Source organism: Microcaecilia unicolor, chromosome 6 (genome assembly GCF_901765095.1).
Source record: "Microcaecilia unicolor chromosome 6, aMicUni1.1, whole genome shotgun sequence".
Classification (NCBI taxonomy): domain Eukaryota; kingdom Metazoa; phylum Chordata; class Amphibia; order Gymnophiona; family Siphonopidae; genus Microcaecilia; species Microcaecilia unicolor.
This window is the reverse complement of record NC_044036.1, coordinates 188,451,251-188,476,076: the sequence shown is the minus strand read 5'-3', so window position 1 is coordinate 188,476,076 and position 24,826 is coordinate 188,451,251. Positions and strand designations below refer to the sequence as shown.

The following is a 24,826-nucleotide window of genomic DNA, read 5'->3' as shown; positions in this document are numbered from 1 at the left end:
AATCCTTAGAGCTGTTTCAGTGGTTGGAGGTGGAGATCTGAAGGGAGGTAGCTTTATTGCAGGTGAGAAATAGTTGAGCAGATAGAAGTGGTTCAAAGCCGGGTGTACTGGAATGTGTGCTATCTCATTAGGGAGGAGATATTTTCAAGGTAAAAAACCAAGTTCGTTGCAGGGAGTTTCAGCAGGACAGAGCTGTCTGGGGCACGATGGTGCATGCTCCATGTCTCTAGCAAGATGGTGAAATGCCTCATGGCTGAAGAGACAAAGAGGTGTTGAAGCCTCACACAGGCTCAGGGAGGAGCAGATAGAGACCAATAGGGACAGAGCCTGCCATCGGGTAGCAAGGGGTGGTCCTAGAGGACGGCTCTCAATTGGAGGGAAAGGTCATACCTGGCTGACCTCTCAGGACAGATATAGTAAGACTGAACAGGAAATGATAGCAGGTAGACACAGGAGCCAAGCTTGGCTTAGAGAGAAAAGAAGTCTGAGTGGCCTCATAACCAGTGGTAACCGTTCTTATACAGACAGGCAAGTGTGGTTGCATTGCCTGTGAACTACATTACACACAATGTCTTGCTCACATATCTTTGCAGAGTGAGAACTGCAGCAATGATAGTCCTTAGAAATGAGAATAACAGTAAAAGCATTACACACATTTTAGGATCACGTTATAAACTAGTGCGAGGCTGTCAGCGGACAGAACAAGGACTAAGGGTCCTGTTTAATAAGCCGTGCTACAGGCGTGTTAGCGTTTTTAGTGCACGCTGTGTAGGTGCCCACAATATTCCTATGGGCGCCTACACAACATGTGCTAATTTTGTGCATGAGCTAAAAATACTAATGTAAATTAGTAAACAGGGCCCTAAGAATCCAGTTTGCAAAGTTATCTAACCTGTAGTCACCTTCACTTTTGCTGTTCTGGTATTTGTCAATGTGTGCAAACAGGGTTTGTTTGTTTTTTGTTTTTGTTTTTTAGAAAATTGCAGTGCCTGATCTTGAAAACTAAAATTTCCAAAGACAAAAGTGGATTAATGTTCAGCTGAGATGGTATAAGCAGATCAATACTAACCTGCAACGATTAGCAGTTTCTTAACATCGGCCATTGTATGACAAATACATAGGATCTCTAACAGATAGTAGATAGCATGATGGGCATATGGTCTTTATCTGCCTTCATTTTTCTGTCAATGTCACATTTTTACAAAGAAAACATTTTTAAACATCTGCCCTCTATTAATTCCTTTCCTTGTTGAAAATGAGTAGAAAAGTAACAGGGAGACAACCTTTGGTATCTTGCACAAGAATGAATACAATTCTAATTACTGTATAATAAAAAAGAAAAGAAAACAATGGACAAGGCAGTGCAAATTCTGGTAAATTAGGTGTGGACCTCGTCACACTGCTTAGGACAGTTCAAATGAAATCAGAGTTAAGAATTACAGGAAATTAAGAAGCCCTGCTGCCTACCCGTCTCTCTTGGGACACTCTTCTTTTACTTCTTCCCCTGATGTAAACTTCTTCTCACTATTTCCCTTTATAATATTTGAAAGGTATTAATCCGCAAATGAACCTTTTCCGTAGATGGGAAGGTGGTAGAACTAGAGGACATGAAATGAGATTGAAGGGGGGCAGACTCAAGAAAAATGTCAGGAAGTATTTTTTCACGGAGAGAGTGGTGGATACTTGGAATGCCCTCCCGCGGGAGGTGGTGGAGATGAAAACGGTAACGGAATTCAAACATGTGTGGGATAAACATAAAGGAATCCTGTTCAGAAGGAATGGATCCTCAGAAGCTTAGCGGAGATTGGCTGGCAGAGCCGGTGGTGGGAGGCAGGGCTAGTGCTGGGCAGACTTCTACGGTCTGTGCCCTGAAAATGACAGATACAAATCAAGGTCAGGTATACACATAAAGTAGCACATATGAGTTTATCATGTTGGGCAGACTGGATGGACCGTGCAGGTCTTTCTCTGCCATCATCTACTATGTTACTATATGATGATGTGATTTAGGGTACCAGCATGATAAACTGTTAAGGAGTACATTGACGATTAGTGATGTTGGTCTAGTTTTTGTTTATATATTTTATTATTACATACGTTTATTGTAACCCGCCCAGAACATTGGATGGAGTGGGATATAAATCTTAAAATAAATAAATAAATTATTCAATATAATACACAGGGAGGACATTTATCAAGGCGATATAGCTGTTTAGATGGACCTGGTTGAAAATAGTCCGCTCAAACTGGCTACAATTACATGTGAGCTTTTTCACAATGCACAATCTCTTAGCTAACTTACAAAAAGACATTCCCAAGAGTGCATTTGGGTTGGGGAAGCAAACACACAAAAACATTTGGATTTTCAAATGTAAGCAGAGTGGTTTTCTTCCAGAAATATCTGGTGCATTGGTGGCCACATAGCTAGCAGTTTCCAAAATGAAATCACCTGTGTTGTCTTCCCTTTGGAAACTGACTACAAGGTCTACAGCTAATAAAATACCCAAATAATTTGTGCACATGTTTGGACCACCCATGCCCTTTCCCTAGCTACACCCGTTTTTGAGATGTGCTATGGGATTTAGGCACTGACTGTACATATAGGGGGCCCTTATACAAATGTTCATCCAGTGTGCATCAAATCAGCATTACCACCCGGCTACCACCTGCCCCGGGTGGTAATTCTGAATTTGGCATGTGTCTTCCCTGTAGCGCTTACCTGGCCATAAATGGCAGTTTGCGCATGCGGCATGAGAGACTTTACTGCTAAGCTAATGGATGGCGGTAAGGTATCAGGCCCAAAATGGACGCACGCTGGTTTCTATTTTGCTGCACATCCATTTTCCGGCCCCTTAGAAAAGGTCCTTTATCCAGGACGCGGCAAAAACTGGTCCAGCATGCACCCAAAAGATGCGCTCACACTTCCGCAGCCCACGTTTTGCAGTGGTTTAGTAAAAGGGCCCCGTAATACACAAACTGAATTTGCTTTACATATAAGCTAGCTGGTTACGCTGGGACTGCTTTAATAATTACCTAGGCTTTGTGTATTGCTGCTAGGCGTATAGCTTTACGTTCCCACCCTTGCTTCATCTTAAATCTGCACAGAAACCATGGGGCAATTCTATTACTGGGTACTTTCATTTAGGTGACCAAAGCCAAGCATAACCCGGTATTGACATGACTAACATTTTGGCGCCCACACTTGAATGCAGCAGGGATGCGCAAAGCTTAGAATAGTCTGAAATTAAGTATTTACAGCATAGCGCTTATGCGGATATATGCATGGGTATTTCCAAAGCAGCTGGAGCAATTTTCTACCAGTACTATGGATCTGATATTCAGACTGCGGGAGTTAGCCCGGCTAAGTCCCGCAGTTGGCGATGATGCTGGATATTCAGTGCTGGGCCAATATTCAGTTTATTTTTGGCCGGCCAAGTTGATATTCTGTGCTGGCCGGCTGGCTAAGTTCATAGCGGCCACAGACAGACCTGCTATTGACGAAGCCAAATTTGGACACCAAACTTAACCAGCAACATGCTGAAAATCGGCGGATAGCTGGTTATAATCACACAATATAACCAGTTATCTGCTAAGTGCTAACTGGGAATATTCAGCAGTAGGCAGCCGGCTATCTCCCGCTGAATATCAGCAGATAGCCAGTGAAGTGCGATTTAACCGGCCAGGTGCCGTTCCTGGCCAGTTAGATGGTTTTGAATATTGGCCAGTATCTGTATAGTACCTTTGACATTTGGCAGCTGGAAGATTTAGACGCTTACTGTTACCGGTAAATGCAAAACTGCTTTTGAATACTGACCCATAGGTTCTTAATTTTCATAATGCATAACTTCCTAATTTAAATTAACTTCTGAAAAACTTCCAAATCCAGGTTCACAACAGGCATTTCTGCACTTGCCAAAAACCTATAAATCTTTGAAACCGTTTTATTAATATCTCACTACTCTAGGAGCACTCAATGACATCAGGAATCTGACCATCCCAAATATATAACTTACTCAGCTGATGTATGTGAACGTAGGTGAAGTTTGGCAGCCTGAGAGGGATTAACAGAATAACACTATCTCACCATCCTACTATTCTCACGTTATTACTGAGGACCAGTGTTCCCTCTAAGCTGTGCACATGTGTGCACGCACATGGGTCAGAAATGGAGTGCACACAACAGTGCACAGAAAAGTTTTGCTGGCTTTCTTTGTAAGCATAGGCCATACTTGTGCACAGAATATTATGCACATGGGCCAGTAAAAATTAGAGAACATTGCCGAGGACCATAGTGGTACGAAGCTCGATTCTGGAGGAGCCTTATACAACTTTTACATATGTGAATAGTGACATTTATACACTATTACAAGTGTAAAAAAAACAAATTCGGAAAGCCTGTATTATTAATAGAAAGCTCCAGCATGCACAGATCGGAAGGGGGTGTGTTGTGGGTATCTTTTCAGTACATATTTCTATTTTACAACAACAATGCACCTGTAATTTTTAAAAATTACATTTATGGCTGTTCTTACACAGGTGCGTCAGCTGACTGCTCATTTGAACTTTGGATTGCAGTGATGATTGCTTACCTCTCTGGTGTTGAAAATTCACTAAAGAGTGTTATTTCACTTGGCTTAATTGGCTGATCCTAGACTTCCAGTTTAGTAAATGCAGTACTTACATGGGCAAAACCCCAAGCGATGGCACTCTTTTTGGACATGTATTATACAAAAAGGCTGATCCTGCTGGATGTACTGTAACCTTCACATGTGCTCCTATGTTTCACAAAAAGCACAATGTTCAGTGATGCTTTTGTCAGACATCCCATTTAGCACTTAGATGCCCTATGCCGTTACAGCCATGGTGGTTCATTATTTTACTTTGAACTAAGACTATGTATTTTTTTAAAACATGGTTTAAACATGGTTATCTCACAAACAATGACTATATAATATTTTCCCATTGATATATCACATATAACATAGCTGTAAGCTATTTTGCCCTAATTATTCCACCCTGGATTACGTGCATTATTTTATCATGCTGATGCCCCTCAGTACCCTTGGTTTCCATTATTGTGCTAGGATTCGAACACTCAGAGCTGTGACTGGGTGCAGTTTTGAAATAGGAATAATTGTATAATTTATAACATTGTATCCTACCAGGCAAATACCAATCACTATTGAGAATAACATAGCAGCTAAAACCAAGGTCTTCCCACTCTTCAGTTGTGACAGTGATTCCAAACTCACATCACCAACTCTAGTGTGCACGTATGGCCCAGACTACTGTACAGTACTAATAGTGAATGAATGTTCCTGTTGGTAGTTAGGAAAGAGATAAGTGTCATGCCAGCTTCTTCCTTGAGCAGAGCAGAGCCTGACATGTTGCTGGGCAGGTATATGGCTGACAATCTTGTTGACTAATGGCTTCCTCCACTACTGCTGGATCCAGTAGCCCAGTCGATGATGATGAAACTCAGACTCATAATCATGAAGAGGACACCAAGGCCTGCAAAACATGCTGCCTGCATAATAGAAGAACAGAAGTGGGTCAGTCCATGTAGATAAGGCTCAATCCATACATAAAAAAGGCAAAGCCAGAAGGAGGGCTAGGGGTATTCTAGGAAGTAGAGGATTGACCTGATGGTTAGAGCAGCAGTGTTGAGAGCCAGGTTCAAATCCCACTGCAGCTCCTTCTGATCTTGGGCATATCACTCAACCTTCCATTGTTTCAGGTACAAATTTAGATTATGAGCCCTGCAGGGACAAGGAAATACCTATAGTACCTGAACGTATATGACTTTGATAGCTTTTGGGCTTGCTGGTGGTATATAAATAAATGAAATAATTCTTGTGAACAGAGGAATAAGTCCATACTTCAACAATGGACTAGATCCAACTTCTGGTGAATACCCAGTGGACCGAATCTGGACAAATTTCGCTCTCCTCACCACCGATACAGTTACCCAGGCAATTAATAAGTATTCCAACAGCCACTGTCAATTGGACACCTGCCCCAGCTTCCTAATAAAATCCACCCCCACCGCTTCATAACAGACCTCACATCCCACCTAAACTTCTTGCTCCAACAAGGCATGTTCCCTAAAGAAAAAGGCAACATCCTGCTCACCCCAATACCAAAAGACGCCAAGAAAAAAACAAATGACATCACCAACTACCGCCCAGTAGCGTCTATCCCATTGGTAGTCAAACTAATGGAAGGCTTGGTAACCAGACAACTTAATGACTACATAAATAAATTCACAATACTACACAACTCACAATCAGGATTTCGCCCCCTACACAGTACCGAAACAGTACTACTTACTCTCCTAACTAAATTCAAGCAGGAAATAGCAATAGGAAAAAGCATTCTCCAATTTGACATGTCCAGCGCGTTCGACAAGGTCAACCACAACATACTATTAAGACTCCTAGAGTACTTCGGAATTGGTGGAAATACTATCAAATGGATCAAAGGTTTCCTAACCACCAGAACATACCAAGTGAAATAAAGTAAAAACATATCACCTTGGAAACCAGACTGCGGAGTACCGCAAGGATCACCACTATCTTCGATCCTCTTCAACCTCATGATGACCCCACTAGCCAAGGCCTTATCCATCCAAAGCCTTAACCTATTCATCTACACTGATGACGTTACAATATACATCCCCTACAAACACGATCTGCCAGAAATCAATAATGAAATCAACCTCAGTCTAAACATCATGAGCTCATGGGCAAATGCATTCCAACTAAAACTCAACACAGAAAAAACACATTGTCTCAGTATCTCATCCCAATACACTACACACAAACCATCAAACATCAATACCCCGGATTACTCCCTCCCTATCTCAGACAGCCTGAAAATTCTCGGAGTAACAATCGACCAAAACCTTTCACTACAGAACCAAGTGAAATCCACCATAAAGAAAATGTTTCACTCAATGTGGAAACTCCACCATAAAGAAAATGTTTCACTCAATGTGGAAACTCAAACGCTTGAAACCATTCCTCCCAAGGGAAGTATTTCGCAACCTGATACAATCAATGGTATTAAGCCATGCAGATTACTGCAGTGGAATCTATGCGGGATGCAAAGAACAAATCATAAAGAAACTTCAGGCCGCACAAAACACAGCAGCCAGGCTTATATTTGGAAAAACGTGTTTTGAAAGCGCCAAACCCCTCCGAGAAAAACTGCACTGGCTCCCAGTCAAAGAATGTATTGCTTTCAAAATCTGCACAATAGTTCACAAAATTATTTACGGCGAAGCCCCGGGATATATGACAGACCTCATTGACCTGCCAACTAGAAACATTACAAGATCATCATGTTCATACCTAAATCTCCACAACCCAAGCAGCAAAGGACTCAAATACAAATCAACTTATGCATCCAGCTTTTCCTATTTAAGCGCACAATTATGGAAAGCACTGCCAAAAGTAGTAAAAACTAGGCTCGACCACTTAAATTTCCATACGGCCCTAAAAACAAACCTGTTCAGAAAGGCATACCCCACCGAACCAACATAAAAAACCTGGATATCTGCGACATAATGAAACCAAAGACCGTAATGGAAATATCCAAACTCTCCCTCTTCCTCCCTAAACTCCACCAAAGTATTCATCATACCTGAACCTTATTTTACCATAATATCACCTTGTATTTGTTCATACTGGAACTGGCAAACGCCATTACGGTACTATGTAAGCCACATTGAGCCTGCTAATAAGTGGGAAAATGTGGGATACAAATGTAACAAATAAAACAAATAAAATACATCAGGTCCAGTGTCACTAAAAGGACTACCTGACCTACTGTTAGGTAGCAGCATTGTAACAGTGCAGCAAAAGCAGCCTCTCTTACAAACCAAAAAGTTCAGGAAGAACACTGAAGAGACTGCTCCACTGCTGCTCTCCACACTTTCAGCAATAAAAGGGCATCTGCTTACCTAAACAGCAGGAGCAGTAATCAGGCTGCAAATTCTGCTAGATTTTCCTAACCTGCATTTTCACATTTTCATGTTGAAATCAGAGCAGTAATATTTGTGTCATAACACCCTGAACTGGCTCCCATGGATCCCTCCTGGGATAGGTGCTTCCCATCTGATACTTCTTGAGTTTGTTTTTCCAATGAGTCATGCACTATCTAACAGAAGCAAGGTCAAACTCCTATTTTGGGGGCTTGGTTCTTTATATCATGTGAGAAAGAATTGTCTAGGTTCCCCCTTTTCTACTGTTACTTAACCTATTGTTACATATGTCATGTTGAAAGAAGACCAGATGTTCATCATATCCAACATTCTCTTGATTTCCTAACTACTCTTTCTAGAAGCTAATCCAGAAGACAAAAGCAATATCATCTGAAAAAATACTCTTTCCTATCTCTAAATGTCATCATCAGTTTAAGTCTCCACAAAATATCATCTCTACCACTATTTATTCCCTTCAAAAACTTGTACTATTTTGATAAAGTTGATTACTGCTATAGACATAATCTTTAATATATTTATAAATGATTTAGAGATGGGAGTAACTAGCGAGGTAATTAAATTTGCTGATGACACAAAGTTATTCAAAGTCGTTAACTCGCGACAGGATTGTGAAAAATTACAAGAGGACCTTACGATACTGGGAGACTGGGTGGCTAAATGGCAGATGACGTTTAATGTGAGCAAGTGCAAGATGATGCATGTGGGAAAAAAACCCCCAAATTATAGCTACGTTATGCAAGGTTCCACGTTAGGAGTTACGGACCAAGAAAGGGATCTGGGTGTCGTCGTCGATAATACACTGAAACCTTCTGCTCAGTGTGCTCCTGCGGCTAGGAAAGCGAATAGAATGTTGGGTATTATTAGGAAAGGTATGGAAAACAGGTGTGAGGATGTTATAATGCCGTTGTATCGCTCCATGGTGCGACCGCAACTTGAGTACTGTGTTCAATTCTGGTCGCCGCATCTCAAGAAAGATATAGTAGAATTGTAAAAGGTGCAGTGAAGGGCGACTAAAATGATAGCGGGGATGGGACGACTTCCCTATGAAGAAAGACTAAGGAGGCTAGGGCTTTTCAGCTTGGAGAAGAGATGGCTGAGGGGAGACATGATAGAGGTATATAAAATAATGAGTGGAGTGGAACAGGTGGATGTGAAGCGTCTGTTCACGCTTTCCAAAAATACTAGGACTAGGGGGCATGCGATGAAACTACAGTGTAGTAAATTTAAAACAAATTGGAGAAAATTCTTCTTCACCCAACGTACAATTAAACTCTGGAATTCGTTGCTGGAGAAAGTGGTGAAGGCGGTTAGCTTAGCAGAGTTTAAAAAGGGGTTGGATGGTTTCCTAAAGGACAAGTCCATAAACCGCTATTAAATGGACTTGGGAAAAATCCACAATTCCAGGAATAACATGTATAGAATGTGTGTACGTTTGGGAAGCTTGCCAGGTGCCCTTGGCCTGGATTGGCCGCTGTCGTGGACAGGATGCTGGGCTTGATGGACCCTTGGTCTTTTCCCAGTATGGCATTACTTATGTACTTGTGTAAAATAAATGGACCAAGTAAACCCGGCGAAATACTGATTAACGCCGCTTTTTTTTGTTCCATTATCCGTGCAAGCCGGCCATCTGGTAGCCACGCCCATGCCCACCCATGTCCCTCCTTCGCTAAGCCACTGACACACCCCCTTGAACTTTCACCAGTGAGGCGACGGTAAAGCGGCGCTGTCAAAAACGCCGCTTTCAATTATACCGATTTCGCCGCTTTTGAGAAATCGCCGGCCGTCTCCCGATTTATGTCGGGAAATGGCCGGCGATCACTTTCGAAAATAAGCCTGATAGCTATAATTTGGGTTCCTCTTTCCCACATGCATCACTTTGCACTTGCTCACATTAAACGTCATCTGCCATTTAGACGCCCAGTCTCCCAGTCTCGTAAGGTCCTCTTGTAATTTTTCACAATCCTCCCGCAATTTAACGACTTTGAATAACTTTGTGTCATCAGCAAATTTAATTACCTCATTAGTTACTCCCATCTCTAGGTCATTTATAAAAATGTTAAAAAGCAGTGTCCCAGCACAGACCCCTGGGGAATCTCACTAACTACCCTTCTCCATTGAGAATACTGACCATTTAACCCTACTCTCTGTTTTCTATCTTTTAACCAGTTTTTAATCCACAATAGAACACTACCTCCTATCCAATGACTCCCCAATTTCCTCTGGAGTCTTTCATGTTGCCCGGCACCGACATCAGACTCACCGGTCTATAATTTCCCGGAACTCCTCTGTAACCTTTTTTAAAGTCCTGCCTCTGTTGGTAGCCTCTCTGTCCCTTGTAATTGTTCCTGTTTGTTTGTTTAGTTCCCCTTTCCTCAGTATTAACCCTTTTGTGCAGAGCTTGGTATTTGCCTTCTGTAAGTCCTGCCTCTGTTGGCAGCCTCTCTGTCCCTTGTAATCATTCCTGTTCGTTTGTTTGAGTTTCCCTTTCTTAAGTATTTACCCTTTATGTGCAGAGCTTGGTATTTGCTTCCTGTAAGTGCTGCTGCTGTTAGGCAGCCTCTCTGTCTGTTGTAATCGGTCCTGTTTGCTTGTTTAAGTTTCCCATTCTTCAGTGTTTACCCTTTATGTGCAGAGCTCTGCCTCTGCTGAGCAGCCTTTTCCTTCAGCCTGTTTCTCCTTGGTCAGCCATTCCTGTGGAGCTTCGCTCTTGTAGAGTCCATGTCCCATTCTGTCCTCGGCTTCCCCTTTTTTTTCCTGTGGGCTTTGCCTCTGCTACCTGTGTTTCTGTGTAGCCTTTGTTTGCATTCTCTCCCTCTGGTCGTAGTCTGTACCTGCCAGCTTTGTGTCTTTCACCCTTCCCTTGTGTCACTAGTTAGCGCTGTGTGCGTTGCATGAGCTCCAGTCCCTTTTGAGACCCCTTGTTGTTCTTTTCCCTTCCCTAGTGTATGACTCGGTTCCTATTCGGCCGTGAGGACCGTACGCTGGACTCTGTACAAGTGGGTTCCCATTCGGCCGTGAGGCCCGCCTAAGTGGTCTATCTCTCTTTTCTGCTGGTACTAGTTGAGTATCCTGAGTGTGCAGGGCTTTGTGGCCGTGGCATTGCATAGTGCCTGTTTGGTCTACCCTAGGCCTTGGCTAAGGTCCTTCCTAAACCTCAGCCTAGGCACAAGGGCTCACGAACAGATTAACATAAAGACCTTTTTGCTATTGATCCTTGACTGTGGTTTGACCAATGTTCATGTCACCCGTGTGTTCACTGATCCCAACAGCAAGCCAGTCTTTGTATGACATCATATGAATCTGTGCAGGAGATCCTTAACTCATTAGTGCCCAATTATGGGAACATTAGGCACTAATGGATTATTATCCTATAAGCCAGAGGTATCACCCGACAGTGCAACAGTACTTAACTCGCCCCTGTGGCCCATCCTGAAAAAAAATACCTGGTGGACTGCACTGGACTATCACCAACTGAACAAGAAGGTACCCTTGACCAGGCAGGCAATGATATCCTTAGACCAGAATCTAGCCACAGTTAAAGGTGCAACATGTTTCACTAGCCTTGATTTGGTGCCAGGCTTCTGGACCATGCCAGTACAATCTCAGTTGTCTTTTGCAGATGTTCCTTTGATATACTTCCTCTTTCCTCCATTTTCTGGTGTTCTTTCTTTGGGTACCCCCTGTAATCAAGTGCAGGGTTCATAGTATGCATTATCTCTTTTTCATCTTCAGGCGTGCACATAAGTTTCTAGTCTTCTCAACTTTTTCATTAGTTTCTGTGGCTTATCTCCTGCTGCAGTGGGTCCATAAGCAAGGTTAACATGGCCTATGGCTGCATCAGGGAGAAGTCCTGATGGTTTTGCACTCTCTCTTCAACCATTATTAGCCCTAGTATGTAAGCCAGAGGTGGACACCTTTTTATCCTGGGTGACGAGCGGCCAGTATGTATCCTTTTTCCTTCCTACCATAACCTATATATTAGTGTCACCTTTCTGCAAATTGGTATAGCTATCACTACGGAGGTCACCACGTGAAGCTATTCAGCAAGACTTAGAGGAGAAAAGGTTTTCCCTCCCCCTTTTCTCTATATGTGCAAGCTCTTCTATTTTATGAAGTGACTAATGTGTAGATATCATTTTTATTTACCGAGATAATTTACTTTAAAGAATATTATCACAAGTATTAAATAATCTCTGAAGTACCGTACCAGGAAAAATGACGTAACAGAAAAGTAATCTTTCCCATTAGCAAGATATTATAGATCACATCAGACATACCAAGATTTTAGGGGTGGAGTTCATGGGTTCTTTGTCCTTTGGCATGATGCGGATGTAAAAGATAGCTGGAAATATGAAGATCAAGCAAGGGGCTGATGTGGCTCCTGGAAAAAAAAAAGAAAATTCAGAGATTTTAAAAAGAAACAAGCTCAGTAATCAGCTAAATGGGCAGCGATTTGTGTGTGTGTCTGTGGACTGGAACAGTAGGAGGTGTTGCAAGGTAGATTTGAGGTGTAAAGATCTCAGTACTGAAATAACAAGAGGTGCTATGAAACATGGTTGAGATCTGTTGGCATGACATGTAGGTCACAAAATATTCAGTTTTCTCTGTAGTTCCCACCCTACACTTCCCTGAGCTGCTTACTGTCTGTTGTCCCTTTCTCCACTGCCTGTGTTTTTTTCTGTGCCACAGTTCCTGCTTTTCACGCACCTCATGCAGCCTAAGCCCCTGTACAGGTGCCTGAAATGAGAGCAGCCTGCAAATACAGCCTTAAAAATCCTGAAGTTTCTGTTCCTAATAATTATTATACTTTATGGATAATCACAAGTAAACTGGAGTAAATATTACAATAACACTTACTAAAAAATATACTCCAGACCACCTACATATATAATATGAAAATGTTTTAATTGACTATAAAACGTGCATATTATCATAATAAACTCACTCATAACATTCATTCACTCCACACAAACCATTCAGACCACATAATCCAGAACTATCAGTGTTGAACATAAACAAAAAGATCTCATCAAATGAGTCCAATAATACCTGCCCCAAACTTTGGGCTGTGAATACATTTAAGAACCCCGCCCCCCCCATCTCCAACCCAAAGACATCCAAAGTTCATTAAAGTCATCCAAGAATAATTCTTTCATTCAAAACATTGGAAATGTCACCTAAGCAATGTATACATTGATTTGACGCAGTTATTTCTCCAAAATAATTGCAAACCAGCTAAAGATATCAAAACCACTGTGGTTGTCTGGTCATGTGATGTATGCAGAGGCGTAGATAGGTGGAGTGCCAGGGGAGCAACAGCTCCCCCAAATGGACTTTTCATGGCGCCACCTGTTTTTCAGCAGTCCATCACGCCTATGTAGTGCGTGCATGCGCCTACACTGTCCATTCTCCGCTCCCCTTGGTGTCACAACCTGGCTACACTTCTGGGTGTATGAACTCCATGCAGTGAACACACTGTCAAATGATCAAGTGTTCCCCAATGCAGAACTACATTTCTCCATGCTTCTTCAGGAGGAACAAGTAAAACTTTATGGTTGCCATGTATTACACTATATCCTGGACAACAAAAGAAAACGCCTACAGTGACCTGCAGCAATTGGACCAATCAAGGATATCAGAACCAAACACTGCACAGTGAGTATAATCTGTGAGATTAAATTTTATTTCTAATGCATAACTATCTTTTTAAGGTTCTGATTCTGCTGAAACTAAAGTTCTTCAGCCCCCACTGCATTTAACCTCCAAGAAGTTCACACAGAAGTGCAACAGTACAGTCATTAGTTTGGGAGTTCTTTTGCATGCAGGGCTAACCTTTGAAAGTCATGTACCTCATTACCAACTACGGTTAAAGGGGGCCCTGCGGTGGTGTCAGCACGTGTATTTGCCGTGCCTCTAGGCCCCATTTTACCACAGCAAATGGCAATGTGGTAAGTTAAGGACTTGCCTCATGACCATTTCCTGGGGAATCCGTTACCAACTCCTATTTAGGAGCCGGCAAGGGCTCCCACGATAACCCAGTGGTAACTGGGCAGCGCATGGCACTACCTGATTACCACTGGGTAAGGCCCCAGTGCTAAAAAAGAAAAATAATTCTGAGTGCCAAAAATGGCGCGAGACACACACCTGAACTATTGCTGGGCTCCTGCAGTAGCCCAGGGGTGGGGCTGATTTGCTACATGCCCTTGCCAAGGTAGCTCTATTGCGGCTTTGTAAGAGGACCCCTTGGTTAGCTGTTCCTTTTATTATTTAATTCAACTTTGTAGGATTCTTCTCTCTTGAGCAGGGACTGTCCTTTCTTCATGTTCAATTGTGAAGCGCTGCGTACGAATGGTAGTGGTATAGAAATGATTTCTAGTAGTAGTAGTATTTTGCCATATCTGATTTTGCTCAATTAATTGTATGCTTATGTGATCTTGCGTGTTGATTACTGTAATGCAATATTTGTTGATTACCAAATAAGAGCTTAAAGAGACTTCAACATATTCAGAATGCAGCGGCTTGACAGCTGAAAAACTTCTTTTCTTTTTCTTTTTTTGCATTGGCTTCCAATTGAGAAACGTTCTTTTAAATTGTTGATATTAGCTTTTAAAGCTTTTCATAGAATGGTACTAAAATACTTTTTGAAAAAAAAATTCATGCCCCTCTATGTTCTTTACAATCAGTATGAGAAGCATTTTCTTCTTCCTTGTGCAAGAATTGTGCGTCTTGAGTGCACTTACTCTTATGCTTACTCATATTCCTTGCCACTTTTATGGAATAAAGTCCTTTCTGTTAGATTAAGAGATGATTTATTAGGGTTTCAAAGAGCTTTAAAAGTTTCTGTTTATTTGAATGTATTTGATGGAATGATTTGCGGGATTTGTTAATTTACCTTTAGGGTACTTATTGTATACTGTTATTTTATTAGGTCCAAGAGATGTTTGTTAGAATTTTATATTGTTTATTTTATTATTTCTGTATGTTTGTTGATTTTATTATGGGGCCCATTTACTAATCTGCGGCAAAAAGTGGCCTGCGGTAGTGTGGGTATGTGTTTTGGCGCACGCAGAGCATGGGTGTAGTTTGGGGGGGCGAGGGGGGCATTGCCCCCCCAAATGACTTAGTCTTACCCAGTGCTTTTTTTGTGCCGGTACTAGCAGGTGGTGGTAGTAAAAGCAGCAAGCGGGCAGGCTCGACTCCGTCCTTCGCTTCCCTGCCCTCTCTGCGTCCCGCCTTCCTCTGATGTCATTTCCTTTCGGGCGGGCAGGACACTGAGAGGGCAGGGAAGCGAAGGACGGAGTCGAGCCTGCCTGCTTGCTGCTTTTACTACCGCTGCCCGCCAGTTCGCCGCTACAACTTCGGTACTAGAGAGTGGAGTGGAAGTGAGCCAGCCTATCTAGTCCACTGTAAGGAAGGAAGCCATTGGTAAATCTCTGTTTCCACTCCCCTGCACAGCTGTCGCCGTTCACTCAAAACACAGCAAGCAAACCTGTGAGCTGCTGCATCTACGTTCTCGTTCTTTATTGTTGGTCCATCTTTAGTCTAACATTGTTTTTGTTGGGTAGGCAGTGCCTTACAAGGTGGAGGAGAAAATAAATAATTGAATTTCACTAAAACAACTTCAGAAATTATTGTAGCTAGTAGAAACAGCAATTATAAATTCTGTAGTTTGTGCTCATTTTTCTTCACTATTATTCTATACAATTCAGATGGCCAGATTTTAGTGAGAATATTCTGTTTCTGATGGGTTCATCTTAACTGTCTGGTTGTAATCTGCCTTGGGAAGCCTAGTGTTTATAAAGATGATGGAAAATTAAATGGAAGTAGAATTAAACTCTCCTTTCACTGGGGCACATGGAATCACATCTTCATCTGTTTTGTAGGTTTACCCTGGACATGGATGGGAGGGGAGAGCAGGGGAGAGAGGAGAGTTGCTGGACATGGATGGATGGAAGGGAGGGCAGGAGAAATGTTGGAGGGAAGGAAAGACAGAGGAAGGAGATACACACGGATGGAGGGGAAGGGAGAGAGGAGAAATTCTGGACTTGAATGGAGGAGAGGGAAGGCAGAGGAAGGAGATGCACAAGGATGGTGGGAGGGGAGAGAGTTGAAATGCTGGACATGGATGGAGAGGAGGGAAGAGAGAGGAAGTGAGATGAACATGGATGGAAGGGAGGGGGAGAGGAAAAATGCTGTACATGGATTGAGGGGGGGGGGGGGGAAGACAGAGGAGGGAAGCCGGCAGCGCGCCAGCAGGAGTACTGCCCCGCGCACATTTGTACTATGCTTTGCCAGGGAGGGGGAGGGAGGGAGTGAGCGAGCGAGAAAAAGAGAGGCGGAGAAGGAAAGGGAACAGCATGTAAGTTCACGGTTCCTCCAGGCAGCCAGTAGGAGAAAGAAAGAGAGAGAGAGAGATGGGAGATGCTGCGAAGGGGGAGAGGAGGGGGGGGGGGAGACGTTGGATAGAATGGGGAAGGGGATGGAAAGAAACAGGATGGGTAGGGGAGAGAGGAGAATTGCTGGACAACAAGGATTGATGGAGGGGACAGGGGAGAGAGGAAATTTGCTGGAGATGGATGGAGGAGAAGGCAGGGGAGAATGGAGAGTTGCTGGACATGGATGGATGGATGGAGAGGAGGGCAGGGCAGAGAATAGAAATCGCTGGACATGGAGCGGAGGGCAGGGGAAGGAGGAGAATTGCTGGTCATGGATGGATGGAGGGGAAAGGGGAGAGAGGAAAGTTGCTGGATATGGATGGATGGAGGAGAGGGCAGGGGAGAATGGAGAGTTACTGGACATGGATGGATGGAGGGGAGGGCAGGGGAGAGAGGAGAATTGCTGAACATGGATGGATGAATGGAGGGGGCAGAGGACAGAGGACATTTGCTGGATATGGGTGGATGGAGGAGAGGGCAGGGGAGAATGGAGAGTTGCTGGACGGATGGATGGAGGGGAGAGAAGTCAGGAAGAAGATGCACATGGATGGAGGAGAGGGAAGAGAGGAGAAATGCTGGACATGGATGGAGTGGAGGGCAGGGAAGAGAGGAGAAATGTTGGACAAAGATGGAGGGAAGGAAAGACAAAAGAATGAGATGCACATGGATGGAGGGGAAGGGAGAGAGGAGAAATGCTGGACATGGATGGAGGGAAGGGAAGACAGGAAGTAGATGCACATGGATGAAGGGGAGTGAGGAGAAATGCTGGATATGGATGGAGGGAAAACTGCTGAGTTTAAGTTGAAATGTGCATCTGTGCTATTTTGCATGTAAGCTTCAATTTTTCTGGTATTGCTGCATGCTGAGTCTGACTTCTTGAGTTAACTTTCCAGTTCAGTATTTTGCCTTCATATTTTTTGATTTCTAGTTCCTTGTGTCATGTTTGTTGTGTCATGTGTTTTTCATGTGTGATCAAGGTGCAGTATTCTGCTAGCATGTAGTATTCGCATCCCTTTTTGTTTTGCTTTTTTTCACGAGGTAGTGTATTGGTGTTTTAGAGCATAAGGTTGTAGCTCGTCCTGTCCTTGGAATTAGTGCTGTTATGGTTTAGTAAAGTTATGAGTGTGTTTTTGCACAAGTTTGTGTATAGCATTTTTCAGTGGAGAGATTGTGTGTTGGCCTTACTGAGGTGGCACCAAAACATCAGAAAGGGTGTACAGCCTAAATCTTGACACACTACCTCTTGAAGGATCTACATATAGAGCCTATGCATTTCGCATTTCTAAGGTCAACACTGGCATGGTATGGGAAAGGGGGTGGGGAAATACTACTGGAGAGGAAGAGAGAGTGCTGGGTAAGGAGGAAAGAAGGAAGGAAGGAAGGGAGAAAGAGCTGGTTTGATATCTCATACATATTCATTATGATTATTCCCCAAAAAAGCCAGCTGTTTTCCCCTTCCTTCCTTCCTTCTTTCCTCCTTACCCAGCACTCCCTCTTCCTCTCACTGACCTGAACATGTATACCCTGGAAGAAAGGAGAAACAGGGGTGATATGATACAGACGTTCAAATATTTGAAAGGTATTAATCCACAAACGAACCTTTTCCATAGATGGGAAGGCGGTAGAACGAGAGGATATGATATGAGATTGAAGGGGGCAGACTCAAGAAAAATGACAGGAAGTATTTTTTCACGGAGAGAGTGGAAGATACTTGGAATGCCCTCCCGCGGGAGGTGGTGGAGATGAAAACGGTAGCGGAATTCAAACATGCGTGGGATAAACATAAAGAAATCCTGTGCAGAAGGAATGGATCCTCAGAAGCTTAGCGGAGATTGGGAGGCGGGGCTGGTGTTTGGGAGGTGGGGCTAGTGCTGGGCAATACTTCTACGGTCTGTGTCCTGAAAATGGCAGATACAAATCAAGGTAAGGTATACACAAGAAGTACCACCTATGAGTTTATCTTGTTGGGCAGACTAGATGGACCATGCAGGTCTTTTTCTGCCGCCATCTACTATGTTATATATGCAAATGAATATGCTAATATGCTCCGCCCCATCCTTTGCTCCCCCAAATGAAACAGTCAAACTATGCCCATGCCTCAGACAGTGGAAGCAATATGCGATATCATCCACATGTATAAATAATGAACACTTAAGTTCATCCAGTGTTATACCCAAGGGTTGGAATAATAAAGGTGATAAGGGAGAGCCCTGTGGCCCTACAAAACGAACTCCAACTAACTGAGAGACTACCACTTTTCTTTACCCTATGAGTGGATAGAAAAACCTCTAAACCGACTTATTACACTGCTGTGAATGCCTATCAGGCTTATTTTCGAAAGAGAAAGGCGCCCATCTTTCGACACAAATCGGGAGATGGGCATCCTTCTTCCAGGGTTGCCCAAATCGGCATAATTGAAAGCCGATTTTGGGCGTCCTCAATTGCTTTCCGTCACGGGGATGACCAAAGTTCATGGGGGCGTGTTGGAAGCATAGCGAAGGCGGGATTGGGGCATGCTTAACACAGGGGCGTCCTCGGCTGATAATGGAAAAAAGAAGGGTGTCCCTGACGAGCACTTGGCCGACTTTACTTGGTCCATTTTTTCTTACGACCAAGCCTCAAAAAGGTGCCCGAACTGACCAGATGACCACCGGAGGGAATTGGGGATGACCTCCCTTTACTCCCCCAGTGGTCACTAACCCCTTCCCACCCTAAAAAAAATGTTAAAATTTTTTTTTTCCAGCCTCTATGCCAGCCTCAAATATCATACCCAGCTCCATGACAGCAGTATGCAGGTCCCTGGAGCAGTTTCAGTGGGTACTGCAGTGCACTTCAGGCAGGCGGACGCAGGCCCATCCCCCCCACCTGTTATACTTCTGGTGGTAAATATGAGCCCTCCAAAACCCACCACAAACCCACTGTAACCACATCTAGGTGCCCCCCTTAATCCCTAAGGGCTATGGTAGTGGTGTACAGTTGTGGGGAGTGGATTTTGGGGGTGGGGGGCTCAGCACCCAAGGTAAGGGAGCTATGCACATGGGAGCTTTTTCTGACGTCCACTGCAGTGCCCCTCCTAGGGTGCCCAGTTGGTGTCCTGGCATGTGAGGGGGACCAGTGCACTACGAATGCTGGCTCCTCCCACAACCAAATGGCTTGGATTTGGTCGTTTCTGAGATGTGCGTCCTCGGTTTCCTTTATCGCCAAAAATCTTGGATGACCATTTCTAAGGTCGACCTAAATGTTGAGATTTGGGTGTCTCTGACCATATTATTGAAATGAAAGATGGCCGCCCATCTTGTTTCGATAATATGGGTTTCCCCGCCCCTTAGTGGGTACGTCCTGCGAGGACGTCCTCAGGAAAACTTGGGCACCCCGTTCGATTATGCCCCTCTATATCACTCTGCCTAGCCAACATAAGATCATGATCGATCAGGTTGAAGGCACAGGAAAGATCAAACTGAATAATAATTGAATTCTGACCCTGACATAACAAAGCTTTACCCTGTGCAATAATGGAACCTACCACTGTCTCAGTACTATAATTCTTTTGGAATCCAGACTGTGACGGATGCAAAATATTATGTTCGTCCAGATAATTTTCTAGTATCTTACTAACATAACCTTCTGTAATTTTTGCAAACAATAGTTACCTTCAGCCATGCATCCCCTCCCTCCAGGGAAGCTCAAGGCTGTACCTGTAGTTCAGCATTTCCCTTCTCCTTTCCCCCTCCCCAAGATGGCCAGCATCTCCCCTTCCTCTATACCACCCCCAGATGGCTAGCATCTTCCCTTTCCCTCTTTACCCCAGTTTGCCAGCATCTCATTTCCCCTTTCCTACCCCCACCCATGTCCAGCATTTCTTCCTTCTCTGCTTCTGGGCCACTGCTGATACCATCCCCTGCCCCCTCCTGGGCCAGTCCAAAGTTTAAAGAAGATTGAGTGCTGCATGGACCCTATGAGCAGAGGCCTGTGTTGAAGCATTGCAGGGTCCTGCCCCCCTCTGACAAGAAGCCTATTGGTAGGAAGTTTTGGTGTTCTGGGGTCTAGTGTAATATTAGCAATGTGGCTGGTTGCAGGGGGTGAGACTGACATAGAAGAGGAATGCCTCACTTATCCAGTATTTTTAGATGAATAACAAAATAATAAACACAAACATCACAGACGTTTAAGCACAAATATTATGAAATACATTAATTAAAAGCTACCTGAAATAAATGCATCTGAGTAAAGGCACCTTTTTCATCTAGAAAAAGAAAAAGCTCTGACAGGGAGGCCAGCAAGAGGAAAGAATGCTGACAGCAGAAGCAGTACCAGGAACTAGGATAAATTAAGAGCACAATGTGGGCTGGGAATAAGCACAAGTTCTGGCAGTGTTCTTCTCATGAATTTCCCCTTTTAATTTGCATATTTCCAGTCTACAAAAACAAAAGGCAATCACTCCGCTGGATTATAGAACATAACAGCCAAAAAACAGCGGGTATTTCATATTGATTGTGAATAAATAACAGAGGGGGAGAGGACCTCAGACCAGTGACACGTTTTTAATCAAATAAGATTATATTCGTGTGGTCACAGATATATAATCACTGGTCCTCTTTGTCTGCGGCTTTACTGGCTTGCTGGATATTTACCACAGTCCGGCATTGAAGGGTGCTCTTCCCCTGACGAAGCCCCATGTGGCGAAACGGGACCGCTGGGGAGCCCCTGGTTGGAGCAGCAATAAGCTAAGTAGCTGTGGTGTTTGATGTTTATTGAACATGTTTGAGAAATTCAGCACTAATAAATATTAGAAGCGCACAAACGAATATTGAGGGAGGAGGTTGGTAGAGGACCAGTGATTATATATCTGTGACCACACGAATATAATCTTATTTGATTAAAAAAGTGTCACTGGTCTGAGGTCCTCTCCCCCTCTGTTATTTATTCACAATCGATATGAAATACCCGCTGTTTTTCGGCTGTCATATTTCCAGTCTGCAATATCATTTATGATGTCATAGTGGGGTTCATGGCAGTGATAAGATGAGAAATGTACACCATGCAACTTACCAATGACGCCAAAGATACCCAGAATGGTGGGTGCAAAGATAACCAGAAGGTTAATGAAGGTGAGGAGGATGATGGCAATGAAAATGTGACGCAGCCAGCTGAACTCCTTATTTTGAAAAAGCATATGCTGGATTGCTCGGCGTACCTGCCAGAAGAGGAAGAACTGTTACATGGGATCCTTGCTGCACTTACTTCAAGACTCAGTTTCTTAGGGGGTCTTTTACTAAAGCTTAGCTTGAGTTATACCACTGACTGGACAAAAATCACACCTCTCCTCTCTTCCCCCTTCTGTTGTCTTTTTACCTCTTCTCTTTCTTTTCTTCTTCCTCCCTCCTCCCCTCATGTCAAGTAACATCTGAAGAAGGTGGTACTGGTGGAAGGCCAATATCCTTGCCCCTTATTCTATTTTTCTTTAATTATATGATTAGAAAGAGTTCTCCATCTTTTGAGGAAGAGCCGTATTGAGTCTGATGTGCAACATGCTCTATCAGTAGCCCCCTCCCTACCCATCTTCAAATCCTTGCTCAAAGCTCACCTCTTCAATGTCGCCTTCGGCACCTAACCATTATACCTCCATTCAGGAAATCTAGTCTGCCCCAATTTGATTGACTGCACTTTTTGTCCTTTAGATTGTAAGCTCCTTTGAGCAGGGACTGTCCTTCTTTGTTAAATTGTACAGCGCTGCGTAACACGGGCAGCGCTTTAGAAATGTTAAGTAGTTTTATGCTGTACTGACAGTCATACTTGCAACAATAAATCTCTCTGTGGTTTTGTAACTATGATGTTGATTTGGCAATATCATGTGCAAGAGTTTTGCGGATTCATCCTCTCTGGTTTGTGCTAGGTTTTGACCCTACCTTTGCCAAATTTCTTTCTGCTTGAGCAACTGATTCAGACATATGAACAAGATCGTCATGCTTACTGGAAACAGGACAATGGGTACTGTAAGGGTCACCGCTGTTAGCACTGCCACTCGGACACATAGAATTAAGATGTTGAAGGGATCTACTTTGCTGTAAGTGTGAAGAAGCTCTGATTCCACTTTGTCTGTAAGAACAAAAGAACAGCCGCCTGTTAGTTATGGAAGCATAACAACAAAGTAGGTGTGGCTATATCAGTATGAAAACCTTCAAATGTATTTAGGAGAAAAGGCCATTATAGTGAAGTCAGTGTATTAGGTCTCCATTGCTAAGTGTTACACTAACTATCTTAACACTAAGTAGCACATGTCCCTGCACTAAGTAGCAGGGGCGTAGCCGGACACCCAGTTTTGGGTGGGCCTGGGCCCAAGATGGGTGGGCAGAACTCTGTCTTGTCCTACAATTTGGTCTCTCCCTCTCTCACCTGCATACCATATGGTCTCTCAAACAACCCCCGCCCCCCCCCCCAACATACCTTTTAAATAGCAGAGTTTCACCAGCAGCAAGCAGCAACCAATACACACTGCTCATGTTGGCCCACAGCATGTATCAGTTGCTGCTCGCTGCAGGCAAAGATCCCTGCAGGAGGGACAGTTGTTGGGAGTTTTCAGCTAGTGGGGCTTGGGAATCCCTGCCAGCCACATCATAAGTGTGCTGCTACTGGGTGGGCCTGAGCCCAAAGTGGATGGGCCTGGGCCCACTCAGGCCCGCCCTTGGCTACGCTACTGCTAAGTAGTAATATGCATTAGTTTTAAAACTAACCACAAAATGCAACAAATCAGGACATTTTAGTTCATGTACTTAAATGAACTGAATAACTGTGAGCTTGCAATAATCCAAATCATCATTTGCGCCATTCACTTTTAGCAACCTTGGGGCCAAATACAATGGAGCTTTTTTGGACAGGGAGAAGAAAGAAGCATGAGGCACTTTATCCATTTTTGTGACACTTTTTGACAAGCAGTAAACAAGTTATCCCTGCCTCACTTCTCCCAATGCCTTTGGCTGATTTCAGCAGTTCAGCAGGGCGCTAAAAGCAAGAGCAATGCTGCATCATTTTCTCTCCCATATTCAGAGAAACAAAATGACAGACATGTGGTAGCTTCAGAAAGTTACTCTGATGAAGTGAAAAGATATAAAACAAAGAAATCAAGATATGACTCAGAGGGAGACAGGCCAAGACTGTTTCTGTCTCAGGGGCTGATGCAGAAGGCTACCGCGGGCAGAAGTGCACGGTTAGAGTGGTCTATGAGCTCATTATTGGCCGAATGCGGAAAGGGTTAACTTGCATAGTAAACATCAGCACACGGCATACTAAAATGTATGGTAAGGAGGCCAATAGTTAAACTGCAGCCATGCAGAAAAGTTCTTAAGCCGTGTGCTGATGTCTACAATGCGAGAAATGTATCCTCCTAAGATTTGTTCCCTTCCCTGTCATCTCCCTGTGGTTTAGTTTGTGCTGTGAGTGTTCCTGTATCCTCTGTCGAGCAGGGACTGTCTCTTCATGTTCAAGTGTACAGCGCTGCATACGTCTAGTAGCGCTATAGAAATGATTAGTAGTAGTAGTAATAGTATGGTCTTCTTTGCCCTGATTAGCCTGGCTAGGGCCACCCAGAGTGCTGGGCAATTCATGTGTACTGCTGGGCTGGCTCACTGGTGGGTCCTTACTTGTACTCATGCCGTCTATTCATTCTTATTCCTTGCCTAGCATCCTGTCATATCTCTTGTTCTGTTTTCCAGTCTGTTTCTGTTCCTGTGGTGTATTCCTGTTTCAGATTTTATTTGGTCTTTTGTTTTGGAATTCTGTTTTGGACATTATTTAGACACAAAAAATAACTCTCTTTATGTCAGTTGCACGGTACTTCATATAATACTGTACTCCTGTGAAGTGCAAAAAGAATATTATTGAGAAAGGGAAAAAGCCTCTGTGCCCAAACCTCCACCCAATATATTTATTTATTTATTTGATACATTAGTATCCCACATTTTCCCACCTTTTTGCAGGCTCAATGTGGCTTACATTGTACCGTAGAGGCGTTCGCCATCTCCGGCATAGAAACAGATACAAGGAGTTAATGTGGTCAGATAAGGTTCGTGTGTTATAGACACATTGGGGAATTACAAGAGGAAGAGTTATATAGAGTCTGTTACAAGCTTTGGTTTAGTTGAGTTGAGTTGAGTTGTGGAGTATAGGCACTTAAGTTGGATCGGTGGGGTATGCCTTTTTGAACAGATAGGTTTTTTAGTGATTTCCGGAAGTTTAGGTGGTCGTACGTTGTTTTCACGGCTTTTGGTAGTGCATTCCACAGTTGTGTGCTTATGTAGGAGAAATTGGATCCATAAGTAGATTTGTATTTGAGACCTTTGCAGATTGGGTAGTGGAGATTTAGGTAAGTTCGTGTTGATCTGGTTGCGTT

General features: G+C 43.5%; 1 protein-coding gene across 1 annotated transcript in view; it reads right to left on the bottom strand.

Annotated features, from left to right (window-relative positions):
* Positions 1–3,688: 3,688 nt before the first annotated feature.
* The window catches only part of SLC38A3 (solute carrier family 38 member 3), a 255,214-nt gene continuing 234,076 nt past the window's right edge, over positions 3,689–24,826 (bottom strand). The window contains exons 13-16 of the mRNA XM_030207217.1: positions 22,412–22,536; positions 21,490–21,634; positions 12,283–12,386; positions 3,689–5,527 (exon numbers count right to left, since the gene is read on the bottom strand). Of these exons, the coding sequence (XP_030063077.1) occupies positions 5,423–5,527; positions 12,283–12,386; positions 21,490–21,634; positions 22,412–22,536 (479 nt within the window). The 3' untranslated portion in view covers positions 3,689–5,422. The remainder of the gene's footprint in view (positions 5,528–12,282; positions 12,387–21,489; positions 21,635–22,411; positions 22,537–24,826) is intronic.